The 20,639-nt window shown below is 43.5% G+C and overlaps 1 protein-coding gene across 1 annotated transcript in view; it reads left to right on the top strand.

Annotated features, from left to right (window-relative positions):
- Positions 1-20,639, top strand: part of PITRM1 (pitrilysin metallopeptidase 1) — a 354,406-nt gene that overhangs the window by 74,788 nt on the left and 258,979 nt on the right. The window contains exons 9-10 of the mRNA XM_086941520.1: positions 7,300-7,388; positions 10,177-10,305. Of these exons, the coding sequence (XP_086797646.1) occupies positions 7,300-7,388; positions 10,177-10,305 (218 nt within the window). The remainder of the gene's footprint in view (positions 1-7,299; positions 7,389-10,176; positions 10,306-20,639) is intronic.

Below are 20,639 nucleotides of genomic sequence, written 5' to 3'. Positions count from 1 at the left end.
ACAATTGATGTAGGCTCAGATCTCTATACTGGGGTGAGTGTAAGACATTGTTCAGCATTCAATCCATCAGTTGTTCTATTTACTTTTTATAGAGGCATTTTCAAAATTGTAATGAAAAATCAGACTTTACCATTAAAGAGGTTTTATCATTACAATCCCATAAGTACCAAACATGAAATATCTGCCTCCTCTCAATTAGGAATTACAGCTTATTAAATGTAATAAGGAATCCCCAATGTTATCCTAAGGAAGTGGAAGGCCTCACTGTACTTGAAATTAATTTGGGAGTTTTTTATTACCAGGACATGTAAAATGTAAAAGTAAATATCGTACCTTTTTAGATACACAGCGCCTTGCCCTATGGGCTACCTAGGGCCTACCTTAGGGGTGACTTGTATGTAATAAAAGGAGAGTTTAAGACTTGGCAAGGGGATTTAAATGCTAAGTCGACATGGTAGTGCGTCGCTGCATTCAGGTTTTAGAGTGCAACTTAAGTGGGTGGCACAAAAAGTGCTGCAGGCCACTGATAACATTGAATTTACAGGCCCTGGGTTTTGAATAACCCTCTACAAAAGACTTGCACGTAAATTAAAGATGCCAAATCGGTATAAATGAATTATACCATGCTTATAGGGGAGAGTACAAGCAATTTAGCACTGGTTAGCAGTGGCAAATTGCAGCGAGCCCTAAGGCCAACAAAAATTAACTCAGCAAAAAGTGGAAGGCAAAATGTTTGGGGTTATTGCTGCAGAGAGGGCCATTTCTAACTATATCAATCCATAATGGTCTTATTTTCCACTGAAAGGTAACCATGAAAGCAAAGTTATAGTTGCTAAAGTTGCCTCTTAGAACCCCCACTAGGGAAAATACCTCTTTACTTCGTTTGTCTCTTCCGATGATCTGATCAGATTTTGATGCCTGTGCCGAGCAAGGATTTTTTAATTAAAATTGTCACACCAGAATTCCTGGAGCAGAAGAGGCTTGATGCCAACCAAGCACGATTGCGGGTGTACTGCATCCACTGAGTACTCCTCAATCCAGTCCCTTTTGAGTTGATTTGTGTCCTTGATGAAGGATGTCTTCTGCAGGAAAACGTTTTCCCCTGCTTTTGGTGTTGATCAACTTTTTTGTTTTGTTGTAGTTTGTCATGGTATTCAAATTTGAGGATATGATATAGAAAGGTATTTAATTATGGGAGTTTGGCAACACAGTATTTTTGGAGGTGGGAGGTTGGGACAAATTCTTCTCAAGGCTCAAGAGTGTGGGTAATGGGACCTGTGAAATGGAATGCAGCGTTGTGTGGGGTGTGCAGATATTGGACTGCAGATGGTCTTGTGGGTTCAAACCATGAATAACCTAAATGCAAGTTAACTAGGATGTAAGAAAATAGCAACAGGATGCAGAATTGTTTTAAACATGTACACAATAAATTGACTAACTAGAGCTTCCACTGTAAAGCTGAGCTGTTGGACAAAAAATCTCTCTTGTTTAGGCTTGAGATCCTCAGGGCAGAAGTATTTAAAATACACAGGGATGAAGCTCACTCATAAAGGCAGTAGACCATATAAGTATCCATAAGGGGTCCATGGGCAAAGCATGGTCCCTCTCAGTCAGAGCATCTATGACTCACTGCATACTTTGAGAGTGGTTCAGACTGGAAAGAAACAAGTAGTTTCGGTGATGGTTTTTCTCTCTGCTACTTTAGGCTCTCTCCTATATTAAGCCACTTTGATCGGTGATGAGCTTCCAAGTCAGCTAGTTAAAAGAACCTTATACCCTTGCCTTCTCTTGCAAAAGACATGGTGGCGAGAGCCCAAATATAATATTACCCTGATGTTGCGTAGTCTGCAGAGCCAGGAACAACTTCCTCTTTATATTGGTTTTTATGAATAGTGAGCAGATCTATGAACTGACGTCCCATCATATTGGAATGGGCCTCCGTGTTTCTTAGCAGCTGATAGGACAGTGCAGACATGCAATCATGTGTGGCCTATCAAGGCTGATTGGTCTTTGTGTCTGGAGTCTATGTGCTCTTTAGAATTCAGTTGCTGTAAAAATTGCAAGTTCAGTACACAACAAACAAATTCTTTCAAGCAGGCTATCCGATCATCCTTCACATTCTGTTCAGGAATACCATAAAAACAGATGTCAATGAGCATTCTTCAACGTCTCTGACTTTGCATTTAAGATGACCTATTTATGTGTTAAGCCTACCAAAGCGTCAAGTCACTCCTCTACGTTGTCCAATCACTTGTCTCTGGTGCAAAGGCCTGCAAAGTTGATCACATTGATTTGTTGATCATTTATTTGATTGAGTCATCATAAAGTGAAATGTTCTTGTCTTTGTCCTTATTGTTTCAACTCTTACATCAGCCATTTTGGGTGTTGTTACCAAGAATTAACTTCAGCGCCAAGATCAGAGAACTTCAGAGTCGTATTTTCAGACTGTGAGGCCTCACAAGTTGGGAGCGGGCACACACGCTCAAATTCAGCGTAAACGATAGAACTTCAGAGCAGGCACACACGCTGAATGTCAGCGCCTTAGTCAGCGGATGCAGAGGCACATGAGTATCCCTGCGGCGCATTATCACATTGAACGAAGACATTTGGAACACGCACAGCATGGCGATGCCGCAAATGGACACTGAGGCCAAGGGACTTGACAGCAGGCAAACACGCTGAACATTGGCGCCAAAATCAGCGGATGCAGAGGCACATATCGCTGGGGCGCTTTCTGAGAGTGGCTGGACACATTTGGAGCACGCACACACAGTAAACATTCACAAAGTGATCAGCGGCTGCAGAGGCACATGCAGCCGCATGCTGATCAGGGATACAGAGGCAAATGCAAGCCCATGCACACATAGCATCGTTGGGGCAAATTCATTCATTGTGAGGACACATCTATAAGAAAGGGCGGAGGGGCAGCCAGAGACTTGGTGCGCTACCACAAAGGGGAAGAAAGGACGATTGAGTCACGGGACTGTGAGATGCGCAGGAGCACAAAAGGGAAAACGTTCCCAGATGAGCCACAAACGCTCACAAGTTCAGCTGAAAGGAACACCCAGCATTAGTGTGTCTGCACAGATCTAAAACACAGGTAACCATTTCTAAATTTTTTTTTTACCCAGACAACGTCGGGACGGGCCACTTGTCACTCTATAAGTAAAAAAAGCAAATTCACCTGGAAATTAGATGAGAAACAGTTAACCAGGGTGGTTTCTTATAAATATTTAGGCTTTCAACTGGATTGCCATCCTAACTGCAAACAACATCTGAAACAAGGATGTACAAAAGCAAAACAACTGCTCTTAGCATTCAAAAGCTTACAGCAAAAACTTTCAGGTTGCTCAAACGGGCACCTGCTTAAAGTAATCGCAGTTACATTTCTACCTTCCATCTTATATGATTCAGAAATATTGAATACCAATGATGCTATAGCACTAAATACAGCACAATCCACCCTCTTCAAGTGCCTGTTTTTTAATTCCTCGTTAAATTTCGCAAACCCAAATCCGACTGGAATATGGGCTAAAAAAACAGAAACCAGCCAGACAAGGCGCACTAGTCAAAAACTACTGGAGGATGAGAGAAGCCAAAGAGAGCACCTTAGCCCACCATTGTTGGATGGACATCGAAGCCCAAACCTGGCTAAAAAACTAGATTACCACAGTGCTAAAACAATCACTCTTGGCACAACACAACTAGACGAGGCATGGCTAACCATAAAAACATTTTCCGGTTTTAAAATCGCTGTGAATAACGCGATCAAACGAACATCTTTATTAACCGATAAAACAGCCATCTTAAAAAAAACAAAAAACGCTTGGGCAGTGCTACAATTGTACCATGCCCTAAAACCCCAACACTACCCGTTTGAACACCTTTCATATCATAAAAATAACTATTTGACTCTGCTGAGGCTGGGGGTATACCCAACGAAGGATTTGACCCCAAAATGGAAACCAACATGGTCAACTAAATAATGTCGGTTATGCGGACAGGGAGATGAGTCATTATTGCACCTCCTATGTATCTGCCCCGCATTAGTCGAAACCAGGAAAACAGTCCTGCAGGAGGAACTAAGAAAAGCATAAATAAGGACATGCAGAGCGGCAGTTATAAAATGTCTCGGCGGGCGTCCATCCAACTGTCCTGCAGTGCCATAAACTTATTGAAATCGGCGGCAAATGAACTGGACAATTTAGCGAATTAACGCAAGCAGCCTTAACACAATTTGTTTACAGCTTCTCAATGGCACAGATTATAACATTTTTAACGTACTAGCTGCTAATCGCCCCAAATGCTTACTAACTGAACCGCTTTATTGTGTGAAAGACTTTTGGTAAAAAGAACTTTTTAAATCCTTAAATCATTTATTGCCCGTTGACATGATTTAGCTTCATCTTTCCTATCATTTCCCTACAACATTTGTTTTCTTCCTTTAGATACCAGTTTTAAAATGTTGATCCTCGGTCTTATGACTCATGGTGGTACGCCCACCCTTTTATGATTTTTAATGAAATCAAATAAAAGTATTTTGATCTTTGGTCTCTTGCTTCTGGATTTTATCTATCTTGGCATCCCCCTCTCATGCAAGGTGGACTATGTGGCAGACAAGTCCCACTGATCTGATTGGTTGGACAAGAAGCAGTAGGGCCATGAGTTGTCATGGCCCTCCCAGCTCCTATTACACTCAAAGGTTCAAAAAGTACTTTATTTGGTTAAAAAGACAATAACCATAAAAGCAACAAGTTAAGATTCCATTTACACTGAATAATAAAGCAGTTTTTGTCTGAGGAGAAGGAGACAGTTTTTTCCCTAAAAGAACAATTAAAATTCATCCATACAGATAGATTTTCGTAGTTTAAAAACATATTAAAAAATTCTGATAGTGATGCAACAATAAAAACAGTGTCCATTCTTTGTAATTCAAGAAAAGCTAGGCAACATCTATTTAAATTCATCTCTTTGAGGATGGGAACAATACATTTCCTACGAGGCAGAGTGTAAAATTTACAAAAAAGTAATACATGAATATCGGATTGCAGAGACAATCATCACATGGGCACATACACAATTAATTCGACCAGGAGTTCATTTCTGGGAAGGTCAGTAACCTAAAAACAATATTAAGTCTAAAACGTGTAAGAAAAAATCTATCATAATTGGACATAGGAAGGCTTAGGTATGGCTGTAATTTATCTCCGGTTAATATCAGCTGATGTGAGCAAACCGTCTTTTTCTTTGTTTCCTCTAACAATCTCTTTTCCCTGAGGTGTTCCATGCACAGTTTTTTTTTTCAACAATTTTCTGGATATGTCGGCCATTGTAGGTGGGTCCTCATAGTATTGTAAACAGTCAATTTCTGTCAAAAAGGTTTTAACATAATTTAACCACTTAAGACCATTAACACTTTCAAGTTTTAACACATCCTGGAGTATGCCACGATTTACTAGACACTCATTTACAGTCCATACCCTATGCCATAGGAGAATGGGCTGGGTTCTAATTATATCTGAGATATACGGCTGCCCCAGCTCCGCATGACCGATAAGGGTCGCAATACTTTCAGGTATGGACAAAATATCCCGCATAAACTTGTTTTCAACTAGTTGAATTGATTTTATGTTGGCATACCCCCAGAGTCCCGATCCATACAAGGCCACCGATAAACACGTTGCATTATAAATAGTTAAAATTTCCCTTATCGGTTTCTTTTCCAGTTTCTCTAAGGCCATTGTTGTCTTCGAGACTTTACCGCAGTTGTCCAGGAACCGGTCTCCTGAAACAGGATGCCTAGATAAGAAAAAGTGGACGTATTTTCTAGGGAAGCGTTATTTATGAACATCGTTTTCATTTGCTTCTTTGTTCGTGTTCCACAGTTCATGGAAAAGGGTTTTCTACAGTTGATTTTTAACTCCAAACTGAGCATGAATTTATTGATGGATGTTATCAGGTTTTGCAGGGCCATGGGGGTACGAGCCATTAAAACAGCGTTGTCTGCATACAAGAGTGCAGGGATAGATCTTTTACCAACCATGGGCATATCCCTGCACTCTTGTAGGAGACAAGGCTCCAGGCCATTTATATAGATCAGGAATAAAAAGGGCGCCAGGACGCACCCCATGCGTACTCCACGCCCTATCCCAAACGATCTACTACATTCCCCCCCCTTTTCCATAGCGAACAGTAACAGTGGCCCCTGAATACAATTCCCTCAGAAAGCGGATGATCGGTTCTTCCACGCCCAACCTTAACAGCAGTTCCCACAATTTATTGTGAGACACACAATCAAAAGCCGATGTGAGATCGACAAACGTGAAATATGAACGCTCCCTTTTTATCGTTATATACTTCTGCTGAACAATAAATAAATTTAGGCCCTGCTCAATAGTTCCTATGCCCTTTTGGAATCCGAATTGTAGGTCACTTGTTACCCCATTATCCTCTGCCCAGTTTTGTAATTTAGCTAAAATAACTCTACCAAGAATCTTTATAGATGAGTCGAGTAGGGATAGTGGCCTATAACATGTGCAAGTCTTTGCCTCTAAATTTCCTTCCACTGTTAGCTCAGAATGAATCCTGGACCTTCCTTGTATGACACTGAAAACCAGAAAGGTTGATCAAGTCTTTGTCCCAAAGCTCTCTGCTCCCATGGTGCAGCTCCAAGCATCTGAAGGGCAACCTTGAATTCTTCCCCTGTCTTATCTGATATTAACAGTCCTTGACTAGCTACCACTACACATACTTTTCAGCACACCCAAAAATGACCAGGTTATGGAACAACGATTTTATATTTTATTGGAAGTACTGCCCACTAGATTTATTACTTTCGTAGGTTATGTATGGTTCTTGTATGCTACTTCAGCGTTGTGTAATTCGGTGTTTTTGAGAACTTGTTTGTTTAAAAGTGTGCATTTATTTTTTTCGTTTTTGCTTTTTCTCTTATTCCACTTTGTTTCATAGCTTAAAATTGTGTGCCCTATGCCATGAAGGAACATGGCATCTGATTTTTTCGATGTGGCAAAATGCTTTGGCAGGTAGTTTGGACAGATTTAAGTGAGTAAAGTCATTCATTATCTTTATATAGTTTGTAAGCAAATAAACCTGAAACCAGCCACTGTTTGTGTCTCCACTTTTGTCTGTAGTGGGTTGACACCAAATCTTGAATACATAATTTTTTTGTCCATATTAACTATGTACTGTTTTACATTTATATTTTTCTGAAGTGTGTGAGATAAGATTGCAAAATGGGGCCTTTCATTTACTACCATGTTCTTCATTTATTTTTGCTAGCGAGAGTGCCATGTAACCTGTGCTCCAGATACCTTTGCTTCGGACCCAGCAAAGCAAACCACTGTGAGCGTTGGCTTTCTCCTTACTGAGTAAGTGTAGTAAATTCACCTTAACACATTGTAGAGGTGCATGTGCTATTGCTGCATAACTGTTTGTCAACACAATTTATATTTCTCCAGTATTCTGGTGTCTTTCATAGATTCACATGCTTAAAATAGCAATAAAATACTAATAACATATTATGTAAAAAAAATAACACATAAAATACACACTAGAAATAGTTGCAAATAACAAGTCATAATTCCTACATAGGAATACATGACAAGAGAGAAAAAACACTTGTAACATATCCTTGTCATTATGTTAGTCCAAACTACAGCCAATCAGGCGCAAGCACTCCTCCAGAACCTTCTCCTCAGAGCTCAGTCCCTCAGATGTTCGTAGCACAGGAGTGACAAAAGAGTCTAGGTGGAGAAGCGAGCCTCTGAGGGGAGGTGGGTGGGTCTCATGTGAATCTATGAAAGACACCAATACTTGAGATCCACCTGTTTACAGGTAAGTAACAATTGTTCTTCTCCAGTATTAGGGTGTCTTTCATAGATTCACATGCTTAAATAGAATAGTGGGCAGTAGTAGCCAGTGTGAGGCTCGAACCAGCCATGCATAAGCATGTATAAAACTCAGTCATAATAAAGTCATGCAAGCAATCACAACCGGCATATAAAAACATAAAGGCAGAGGGAAGACAGAGGCTCACCTTAGTTAAAAAGATTGCGAAGCACTGCCTGTCCCACTGCCGTATCAGCTTTGTTGATGGCCTCCAGGCAGTAATGTTTCGTGAAAGTGTGCCTGCTGGCCCACGTGGCCGCTCGGCAAATTTGATGGAGCGGTACACCAGCAAAGAAGGCAGTAGAGGATGACCTCGCCCTGGTGGAATGAGCCCTCACTGAAGATTGAAGAGGCCCGCCGGCTTTCTGATGGCAGAAGACAATTGCGGAAGACATCCAACGTGCAATAGTTGGCTTGGTAACCGGACGTCCTTTGCGCATGCGTCCATAGGCAATGAACAGTTGATCGGACCTTCGAAAGGACGCCGTCCTGTTGATGTAAAATTTAAGGCATCTTTTAATGTCCAGGGAATGTAGGCGTTGCTCTGCCGGAGATTGAGGATTGGCAAAGAAAGTTTTTAAGAAAACAGGTTAATTAATGTGAAAATCAGGGGGCACTTTAGGCATAAAAGCGTGAATATCACTCACTCGTCATGAGAAGGTTAGAGCAAGGAGAAGGGCCACCTTCCAGGTCAAACTTTAATTTCGCTTTGTAGATAGGTTCGAATTGTGCCTTCATTAATTGTGCCAATACAACATTGAGATGCCAGGTAGGAGGAGGACGCCGAATGGGCGGGAACTTCGTGGAAAGTCCTTTGAAAAATTGGCGAATGACTCTGGAAGAGCAGAGTGAGAACCACCTGTTTACAGGTAAGTAACAATTGTTCTTATTTCGTAGCTGGCTAGCAACAAAACCTATCATTTTCAAACATGCAGTAAACCTAGTAAAACGACAGGCATGTCCCAAAATTGATACACCTTATTTGAAACCTCAGTGAATGTACACTAGTCCTTTGCACATGCCATTCACTTAATTAAATTTGACAATGTTTTAAAGATGGTGAACTATTTGCAAATTCTTAATATCCACAGAGATTCGTGTGTGGGTGTTTACGGCAGTATGGATTCCTTTCACAGGAATACCCACATTTGAACAATACTTTTTTTTCTTTAAATTGTACATTTCTGCATTTTTTTGCATTTGTGCAGGCACTTTGTGAATGTGAAATTACACAACCTACTTGTTTGAATAGGGATTTTTGGGTTCCACTCATGAATATCTGTTCTATGCACACCTAAATTCCACTTCAGGGCAGCAAACTATGCTTGAATGAAACCCATTATGTCTGCCTCTTTTCATATAAAATAGGTTAGTATCTGTGTTATTGCCTTTCACTTTTAACTCCCTATGTCTCTTCCTCCACGCAATTTCTGTACACTCCCTCATACTCTCCAGTCCTACAACTTCTCTTTGAAATGCCATTTTCTCCCTATCCTGCTTCATTTCTCACCCGCCTTCTCCCTCTCCCTGGGTAACTGATTTATCATTATCAGCCTCTCCTGTTGCCCCTTTTTTCTTCCCATAAATTTACTTTTGCACATTCCTCTCTCATTAGCATCTATCCTCTCATCTCTCTTCTCTCTAGTATGTACTTTAGCCTCCCCCCACAATATCTCTGTAACCTACTCATCAGCATTTATGCATCCTTTATCAAGTTCCTGTACCCATTTTGTTGTTCTCTGCTCTGCATACTAACACTTTTTCACTCTTCATCACCCTTGCTGCATAGAATATGTGCATGTGTGTATGTTTCTTTGTGACTAATTTTAACAATATGGAGCGGTGTGCAGCTCTTTACATGAGAAAACTGTTAATCATTACATCTTTGAGCGTGGATACACATTTTGAGTATTCCAGCTACCCAGCATGGAGAAATGTCCAAGTATCTGAGGGATCATCATTTTAGACTGCCCACCCCCAAATGCTAGTCACAGCTCCCCGACCTCATTTCTCACTCATGCAGGCCCTGAATTTAACTATCTTCTCTTGGGCCAAAGGTTTTATGCTGACCAGTGGCAGGCCTTATGTAAATTTCAGAGAAATGGCCACTACCAGTTTTTTGTGAAGAGAGTTTATTTATAGGCCAAGTAGCTGTCATGGTTTAGGTCACAACTGTTGGTCCAGCATTGAAACAAAACTATCATGTACAAAACAGTCTACTAAAAATTCACACGCATCGTTCTGTTTTTATTTTGTTTCATATTATAGGCTTACTGATACCTTTGAAGCCTTCACTTTGAGCCTTCTGTGTACGCTAATGGTTTCTGGACCAAATTCTCCTTTCTATAAAGCTTTGATCGAAGCTAATCTTGGCACAGATTTTTCGCCTGATGTTGGGTAAGTGTAAATAGTCAGGCAGTCAAATTTCATAGTTTATGGAAAGAACTTGAGAAGCTGGAACTACTTGAATTCATAAGCCCTGTCCTTACCATTAAACCTCATATTTGTTGTGTTATAAAAATGAATTGTTTTGCTTAATAATTAAATGTTGCAAGGACGCACACAGTGTACTATTCACATACTGCTATTTTTAAAAAAACCTAAATGGAGCAGTATTTGCTCTCATTGTTTCATCACTGATGTTCCTGAAGAAGTCTGCCTCTGTGCGGGATCCCAGATTATTTAACAAGAGAAAACTATTTATCCTAAATCTAGGACAAGCCACTCCTTCTCAAAACAATATGGGCAGACCCTAAACAACTCCCAGCTCGGGAAACAACCTACCTTTCTTTGCAAAAGCCATTGAAAAATACATACAATCCCAGCTCAGCCAACAAACCGAAGACATACAACCTGTTCAACATATTTTGTTTGGGATTTAGAGCAGGCAGCAGTTCAGAAACAAATATTTTAAATGTTATAGATGACATGCACAGGATGCTTAACACAGGTAACTTGTGACTGCTAATTCTTTTCTAGACTTATTCTCTACCTTTTGACATGGTCGACCACACAACACTACTCAACACCCTTGAAGCATGGATGGGACTCAAACACCCTGTCCTAAACTTGTTTATCTCCTATCTAGACAGGTGATCACAACTAGTCTAGTCCCACTCGAGCATAGTTCTGGTCAACCAAGGTGTCCAACAAGGTTCAATCTTTTTCTGTACATTATTCAACCTCTCCATAGACTCTCTAACATTGATCCTGAAAGAAGCCAACCTCAATTACCACCTCTACGAAGATGATAAACAAGTATACTTTACAATCTCACCACCAAATGACATTCTCCACCTGAATAAGACACTAAAGGAAGTTTAAACCACCTAAAATTCAACCACCAAAAGACAGAATTCCTACTAATGCCTCCTCAAACACCACTCTGATACAAGAATGTGTTGCTCAACTGAATGCTCTTGACTGCCAACCAACAGTAGTAGACCACAACACAGGGGATCACACTTGACAAACAATTTAGAATGATTGCACACACAAACAACTTGGTGATACAAGGAGACCTTGTCCCATAAACTAGGTGAAAATTTCGACATGGTACCCATGAGAGCTGTATGATTACGGGGTCATGCTCTTAGTCCTATTAACACTCCTCAAACGGCTCCTCCTTCTTCACTAGTACCTAATATACCAGCTCAGACCCTCCACACATTACACCACCAGGCTCTTCAAACACAAATTCGGATCTAGGAGATGATGATGACACTTACGATCAGCCACCTCCTAATCCATGGGACGGCTACCACATATACCCACCTGTAGACACAGACCATCTATATATGGCTAAACCTCCCCCCTCCTGATGATACTACATATAAGGAGTTAATCACCAAGGCAGCAACTTACCTAGAAGAGTATTTCCTATTTGAAACTTTAAGAAACACATACAGTATATCACAGTCCTTGGGGATGTTAAAGGGTATGATGAGGCATGCTGACGATATTTTTAAGGATCCAGTTAGAGCACGTATTCAAACACCTAGAGTGGACAAAAATATAAACCCCCACCATCTTACCCAGTTTTTATTAAGGGCCAGGTGCTTTTTGATTCTTTAGTGGTCTCTAATGCCCATAATAGGGCAAATTCACAAACCTCAGGGGAGGCGCCACCTCCAGATAAAGAATCAAAACTAATAGATGCCTCAAGGAAAATACTAGCTGCTCAATCTTCCAACCATTGGCGCATAGCCAATACACAAGGCCTGTTAGCTCGTTTTGATAGGGCACACTGGGACGAGATGGAAGAATTATTGCAATATCTCCCAGAAGAAAAAAGAAAAAGGGGCAGGAAATAGAGGAATTGGAGCCAACTTTCATTCCTGTACTATCAGATGTGCGTTAGATGCTGCAGTTACTGCAGCTTGAGGAGCCCACACCAGCATTATGTTTAGGAGACATGCATGGCTCAGAATTTCTGGTTTAAAATAAATAATAAGGAACACCTCTTAGGGCCTCAAGTAGACCAATCTCTTGAAAAGATGAAAAAGGACATTGAAGTGGCAAAATTGATGGGAGCACTTCAGTCTCCGTTTGTTGCTCATTTTACAGCGCGTGCTCCATTGCTAATACCACAGATGCTGGCACATCTTCATATAATCAATAATCAAAAAAAAGTGTCTACAGGAAAGGCTAAGCCGTTCTCGGGAGCACAGAAAACAACCACACTGGGATGTTGAAGAAAGCCCTCACTCACCACCTAGTGATGACATGCTTCATCATCGGGCCCCACCAAAGAGACCTAGTGTCTCTTTGGTGTGCTGCAACGCCAGGATTACTGCGGAGCGGGATAATGAGTTCAGGGCGTGTTGAGTGCAATTTAGACTAGTGAGTGATGAGGGTATTAAAATAGTCAGTAGTGTATCTGAGGTGAAAATTTTATTAAATGATCACTAAAGACAGATATTAAAATATGTGAGGAAACAGTCCACTTTAATTGAGTGGTGGGTTCCTATAGATTAGTCAACATGTTTCTTGCCATCGAAACGGTGTTAATTTACCCGGCAATTCATCAGGACTGTGTGTGGTAAACCCTGGCGGTATGGGCACGCTAAGGCCCACCCTTACCTAGGGGCGTGAGAGTGAAAATTAAATAAATGTGAAAAAAGTGCAAAAAAATTAGGAATGATTAAACTATTCCTAATTACTCCTGGTTTAGGAGGCTTCTACTTATCGTTTCTGCACCTAGAAATTAAGAGGACAGAGACACACAAGTAGGACAGAACAAACACTTAGTATAGATCCTTGTTGTTGCTATTTGTTACTGTAAATATCGTGCTCCAAAGGTGATAGCGCTATTCAACCACAGCTAGAATGACTATCTACAGAACTTCACAAGCCTTCTCATAATCAGTTGTATTTTGAATTACCAATCCACCGCCCTTGTCTGCTGGTTTTATCGTGATCTTTGGGTCATTTTGCAAGGATCTTAATGCTTGGTATTCCTCTGTGCTGAAATTGCTGTAGGATGGTGTGTCCTGGTAGGTTTCTAGGTCCAGGAATACTGCTTGTTTGAACGCAGTAATAGCTGCTGGCACTGTCTGGATTGGTGGATTAAAGGTAGAGTTCAGTCTTAATCCAGTGTCACCTTTTCTTAGCGCTTCATTAGGGTCTTCCTTTCCCTCGAAGAAAGCTTTTAGTTTAAGTTTCCTGAAGAAAGCTGAAAGCTCACAATGTAGCTTAAATTTGTCAGGGCGGGCGGTTGGTACGAAGCCCAGGCCTCTTTCTAGGACTGCGGTTTCGATTGGGGACAGGGCTTTGTCCGACAGATTATTTATAAGACTCAGATTCCGCTCGTCCCTGGTTGTTGTTCCCTGTTGCGGGTGTGATTGCTCACTGCATCGTTGTCCTCCCATGACACATGGTTCAGTGATTGACCTGTGCCTCTTCTCTTTCCCCTTCCTCTCCTGCCCTGGTCTAGAAAAGGCTGGCGATAATGGGGTTGGAAGTTGGGAGGTGGAAAAAATCCTGGATTCCAGCCCATCATGGGGTATGGTGGTTGGTGGAATGGGAATTGATGACCCATTGTTGGCATCTGGAGTGGCACTGGCCATCTTGGTGGCTGGTTGTGGAAGCTCTGTTGGCCGCGATGGTTTCGGTTACCCCTGTTCCCTCGTCTTCTTCCCTGTTTATATTACCAATGGGCATTGCATTGATTCTATGCCATTTTCTTTCTCCCTACGTATTGCTATGTTACAGGGTGTGTCGAGTACGCTTCCACCCCCCTCCTGAGACCCATGGTGTCCATTCCCAACACCCATGAAGTGAGACATTTTAACTTGATTGCGATCTCATTGTGACATTTACATTGATCGCTTCGCTGACGATCTTCTATGAAGATTTTCACCTTTTTAATCCATAGTCACTGCTAGCCCTTACCACGAATAGTACACCGCACTTCTCCTAGTTCATATGAACCCGGGGCTAATAGGTGGTGTTAACCATAGCGCTATTCAACCACAGCTAGAATGACTATCACCTTTGGAGCACGATATTTACAGTAACAAATAGTAACAACAAGGATCTATACGAAGTGTTTGTTCTGTCCTACTTGCGTGTCTCTGTCCTCTTACTTTCTAGGTGCAGAAACGAGAAGTAGAAGCCTCCTAAACCAGGAGTAATTAGGAATAGTTTAATCATTCCTAATTTTTTTGCACTTTTTTCACATTTATTTAATTTTCACTCTCACGCCCCTAGGTAAGAGTGGGCCTTAGCGTGCCCATACCGCCAGGGTTTACCACACACAGTCCTGATGAATTGCCGGGTAAATTAACACCGTTTCGATGGCAAGAAACATGTTGACTAATCTATAGGAACCCACCACTCAATTAAAGTGGACTGTTTACTCACATATTTTAATATCTCTGTCTTTAGTGATCATTTAATAAAATTTTCACCTCCGATACACTACTGACTATTTTAATACCCTCATCACTCACTAGTCTAAATTGCACTCAACACGCCCTGAACTCATTATCCCGCTCCGCAGTAATCCTGGCGTTGCAGCACACCAAAGAGACACTAGGTCTCTTTGGTGGGGCCCGATGATGAAGCATGTCATCACTAGGTGGGGAGTGAGGGCTTTCTTCAACATCCCAGTGTGGTTGTTTTCTGTGCTCCCGAGAACGGCTTAGCCTTTCCTGTAGACACTCTTTTTTTTGATTATTGATTATTGACCGGGGAACAAGAGTGTCAAACTACTCTCCCTACCTCTCTCCTTGATACACACACATCTTCATATAAAACAGTCAATCATCCCCCTCTAGAGGATTCTAGAAGGGTGGGTATAGATTTTAAATGAAGAGGTTAAGGTACACCAACATGCACCTCTCCATCCACTAACAAGCAGGGACTTGCTATTGCTTCCCCCGTTCATTCATCACCTGTTAGGGGGAAGGTTACAGCAGTTTCGTCCCATTTAGCAATCAATAACAACATCAGACAAATGGGTGTTGGACATTATCCAACATGGTTATTGCCCGGAGCTCACAAGCAACCCTCCCAATATTCCATCTCATATTCACAAACTGTCTTGCCTACGTTTGCTCAAACAAGAAGTACAATCTCTTCTAACAAAATAAGTTATAGAACTTGTTCCAATACAACAAAAAGGATCAGAGGTATATTCACTATACATCCTAATTCCTAAAGAGGATGGTTCATTAAGGCCATTCTGACACTTTCACATGGTCACACTGCAACAGGTACTTCCTCTTTTACTGCAATGTGACTTTTTCAACACTAGACTTAAAGGATGCTTACTTTCATATATATACCCATTTACCCAGCACGTTGCAAATATCTCAAAATCATTATCAATTCAAAGTACTTCCATTCGGAGTAACAACTGCACCCGGAGTGTTCACTAAATGCCTTGCAGTGGTAGCAGCACATCTACGAAGATAGCAAATCCATGTCTTCCCATACCTAGACAATTGGCTCATTAAAGCCAACACACATCCCGAATGTGTGCAACACACACAAACTACTGTAAACCTTCTACATCAGTTGGGGGTTGGAGTCAATGCACAAAAATCCCACCTTTAACTCACCCACATACAACTATATCTTGGAGCCGTTCTAAATACTCCAATGGCTCTAGCATATCCCATTGCATCCAGGGTTCACAATTTCCAAACATTGTTACTCCAAAACCACCACTACCTACCAGTCAGAACTTTCATGCAGTTACTGGTGATGATGGCATCATGCATTGTCATAGTGCCTCATGCGAGACTAAACATGTGTCCTCTACAAGGATGCTTACCACATCAGTGGAATTAAACTGGGTCAGCTAACAGATCTTGTGTTGGTAGACGGCTGCAGTCCTCACTCTCTGCAGTGGTGGAACACACAAACTTTATCAAAAGGGCGGCCCTCTATCGACCCTATCCCACAAGTCTTGCTCACAAGACTCCTCTCTCACAGGGTGGGGAGAACAATTACAACATTTAACAGTTCAGGGTCTTTGGAATAACACCCAACAGAACCATCACATCAACTACCTAGAACTGCAAACAGTTCAGCTAGCATTACAAGTGTTTCTACCTCATCTGATAAGAAAAGTTGTCCTAGTCCAAGAAGACAATATGACAACAATGTAGTTTGTACAAAAACAGGGGGTGGGCACTCTCTATCGCTGTCACACCTCTCTCAGACCATTTGGCGTTGGGCAATCCACCACAAAATCCGACTATTGGTGGAACATGTCCCAGGGACAGACAAAAACTTTGCCGACCTCCTTAGCAGATTGAGGCAACAAGTATACAAATGAGACGTCGCTCACAAGTTCTCCTTCCGTACTTCCAAAAATGGGGATTTCCACAAATGGACCTCTTTGCCATAGCATAGAACTCAAAATGTACAGACTTCGCCTCGCACCCTCTACCCAAATGCAATGCCCTATGGATCAACTGGTTAGGGATATTAGCTTACGCTTTTCCGCCTCTCTCTCTCCTTCCTTTTCTGGTTTGGAAACTCAGGCAGACATCTCTCACACTGATTCTGGTGGCTCCCACATGGGCACGCCAACCATGGTTCACCACACTATTTAAACTTTTTCACACAGAACCATGGAAAATCAGATATCCAAACCCCAAGGAACTTAACCTAGCAATTTGGCTCCTGAAGTCAGTTTGGCTACTTAAACCTATCACCAGATTGCATGGCAATTCTTAAAGAAGCAAGAAGACCCACCACTAGGGCATGTTATGCAGCAAAGTGTAAAACATTTGTGTTATATATTGTAATAACACAATTGATCCGCTAGATGCATCTATACAAAATATTATTTGTTATCTTTTGCATCTACAGCGAGTTGGCTTGGCCTACACATCCATTCACCTACATCTTGCAGCATTAGCTGCGTTTCTTAACGTTGTTCTCGCAAGGCTTATGGGTCCACCCTTTGCACCTTTGCACAATTGTTCATTACAATTTCTTTCATGGAAAGTTGCCTTTCTAATTGCTATCCGATCACTAAAGTCTGTTCGTGAGCTACAGGCATGAACCTTAGAAGAATCTTTCTTTCAACTTCATAGACCGAGTGGTTCTTCGCACAAAACCAAAATTCCTTCCAAAAGCGGTCTCTGCTCTTCATATTAACCAATCAGCTGTTACCTGTGCAGAAAGAGATCTACATACATTTTATGTCAAAAGAGCATTATTACATAATATTGAAAGGACAAAAGTTTTTCACAAAGCAACTTTTTGTTTCATTTGCTCCACCTCCTAAAGGAAATCCTATCTTTAAATCCAGTATTTCTAGGTGGATTGTTAAATGTATTCAGACTTGCTATGTTAAAGCTAAAAGAACTTGAACTATCCATGAATTAATCAGAGCATTTGTAGAGTGCACTACTCACCCGTGAGGGTCTCAAGGCGCTAAGGGGGAGGTGGAGGGGGGTACTGTTACTGCTCGAACAGCCAGGTTTTGATAAGTCTCCTGAAGGTCCGCAGGTCTTTGGTCTGTCGCAGGTGGATGGGGAGGGTGTTCGATGTCTTGGCGGCGAGGTGGGAGAATGATCTGCTGCCCATGGTTGTTCGGTGGATGCGTGGAACGAGGGCGAGGTCAGCGGAGCAAAGCTGATTGTTCGGGCTGAAGAAGGTGAATAGTTTGTTGAGGTATGCTGGTCCGGCGTTGTGGAGTGCTTTGTGTGCGTCGGTGAGGAGCTTGAAGGTGATCCTCTTGTTGACGGGGAGCCAGTGCAGGTCTCTCAGGTGGGCAGTGATGTGGCTGTGGCGGGGGATGTTGAGGATGAGGCGTGCGGAGGTGTTCTGTATGCGTTGAATGCTTTTCTGTAGTTTAGACTAGGTTCCCTCATAGAGGGCGTTGCCGTAGTCCAGCCTGCTGCTGACGAGAGCCTGGGTGACAGTTTTTCTGGTTCCGGTGGGGATCCATCCGTAAATTTTGTGAAGCATACGAGGGTGTTGAAGCAGGAGACAACGGCGTTGACTTGCTGGGTCATTGATCGTGATGAGTCCAGGATGAACCCTAGGTTGCATGCATGGTCGTTGGGTGTCGGTGCAGCTCCCAGCGTGTCCGGCAACCAGGGGTCGTCCCAGGCAGAGGGGGTGGAGCCGAGGATGAGGACCTCCGTCTTGTCTGAGTTCAGCTTCAGGCGACTGTTCTTCATCCATTCGGCGACGGCCTTCATTCCTTTGTGGAGGATGGTTTTGGCGGTGGTGTGGTCCTTGGTGAGGGAGAGGATTAGCTGGGTGTCGTTGGCGTATGAGGCATTGTTGAGGTTGTGCGATCGGACGATGTTGGCGAGCCGTGCCATGTAGACGTTAAAAAGGGTCGGGCTGAGAGATGAGACTTTGGGTACGCCGCAGGTGATCTTAGTGGCTTCAGATCGGAATGGAGGGAGACAGACTCTCTGGGTTCTGCGGGTGAGGAAGGAGGTGATCCAGACCAGGGCTCTGTCGTGGATCCCTGCGTCGTGGAGGGTTGTGCGTAGTGTGTGGTGTGTGGTGGCAGACCGCGTCTAAGGCAGCCGAGAGGTCCAGGAGGCTAAAGGCCGCGGTTTCGCTATTGCCCAGCAGGATCCTGATGTCGACGGTCGCGGCGATGAGGGCGGTTTCGGTGCTGTGGTTGCTGCAGAATTCGTATTGGGACAGGCCCGGGTGGTGGTCTCCTCAAGGAAGCGGGCCTGAAGTTCTTGAGGTCCTTTGGGTCCGCCTTGGGTTTCTTTAGTAGAGCGTTGATCTCGTGTGTTTGCAACTCCCTGGGAAGGTGGCTGTCTTGAAGGAGCTGTTGAGGATCTTCCGGAGTTGGGGTGCGATGATGGAGCTCGCTTTGTTGAAGATTTGGTGAGCACAGGGGTCGAATGGTGAGCCGGAGCTGATGGTGTTCATGATTTTGATGGTGTCGTCATTGACGTGGTTCCAGGAGAGCAGGTGGCTGGGGTGCGCTGAGTCTGAGGTGTCGGCGGCCAGCAGGGAGGGGGGGGTCTGGTTGTTGAAGCTTTCGTTCATGTCTGCGATCTTTGCAGTGAAAGACGTTGACTAGGGAATCACAGATGTCTTGCGACGGCGGGATGTCGTTAGACCTGGGGTTGGAGAGTTCCTTCACGATGTTGAATAGCCCTTTGCTGTTGTGCGTATTGTTGTTAATGCGTTCCTTGAAGATGGTCCTTTTGGGGGTTCAAATTAGTTGGTGGTGATAGCGGCTGGCGTTCTTCAGGGCTGCGTGGTTGTCTGGTGTCTGTTCGTGGCGCCACTTCTTCTCGAATCTTCGGCAGGTCCACTTGGATGCCTGGAGGCCGGTGGTGAACCAGATGGCCCTTCTGTCTGTGCGTCTGTTAGAGGGTTTCTTGATCTGGGCGACAGTGTTGGCGCAGTCGTCGATCCATTGCCTGCGGTTGGGGCGACTGTCAGTGGGGTCGGTTGGTGGGTCTCTGGCGAAGGTGGTGATTAGTTGGTTTTCGGTGACCTTGTTCCAGCTGCAGTGGGGGATTCGTTGCAGGTGGTTGTGCGTGGTGTGTTTCTCAAAGGAGAAGTGGATGCAGCATTGGTCGGTCCAATGGAGTTCGGTGGTGTCGCTGAAGGTGACGTGGTTGCTGGCGGAAAAGATGGGGTAGAGCGTGTGTTCGGTGGAGTGGGTGGGTGTCGTGACGAGCTGTTTGAGTCCGAGGTTGGAGAGCAGGGTGGTGAAGTTGCTGCTGTTGGCGTTCTCAAGGTGGAAGTTCAGGTCTCCGAAGACCATGTAGTCTGTGGATGCAAGGGCGTGTGTGCAGCTGACTTCAGTGATCGAGTCGCTGAGCTGTGGACGGGGCCCGGGGGGGTCTGTAGACGAGGGTTCCTCTGGTGGTGTTGGGATCGATGTGGATCTGGAAGTACAGGTGTTCGGTTGCACTAAGGGTGTCTTCGGAGCTGGTCGAAATTCTGAGGGTATTCCTGTGGACGATTGCGATTCTTCCTTCTCCCCGTCTGTTGGTGCGGTTCCTGTGGGTGATCTTGTAGCCGTCTGGGATGGCTATGGCAATGTCTGGCTCCGAGGAGGGGGTTCATCCAGGTCTCCATCAGGAAGGCAACGTCTGAGGAGGATGAGTCGAGTAGGTCCCAGAGTTCGATGGCGTGCTTGTGGACGGAGCAGGTTTTGAGTAGTATGCATCTGAGATGGTTGCGACTTGGCCTGGTGGGAGGGGCAAGACATGCAGGTGCTCGTGGCTGGTGAAGCTGCTGCTCCGGCAGTAGAAGGGTCCGTGGGAGAGCTT

Source organism: Lissotriton vulgaris, chromosome 10 (genome assembly GCF_964263255.1).
Source record: "Lissotriton vulgaris chromosome 10, aLisVul1.2, whole genome shotgun sequence".
NCBI classification, from domain to species: Eukaryota; Metazoa; Chordata; class Amphibia; order Caudata; family Salamandridae; genus Lissotriton; species Lissotriton vulgaris.
This window is presented reverse-complemented; position numbering and strand designations above follow the sequence as displayed.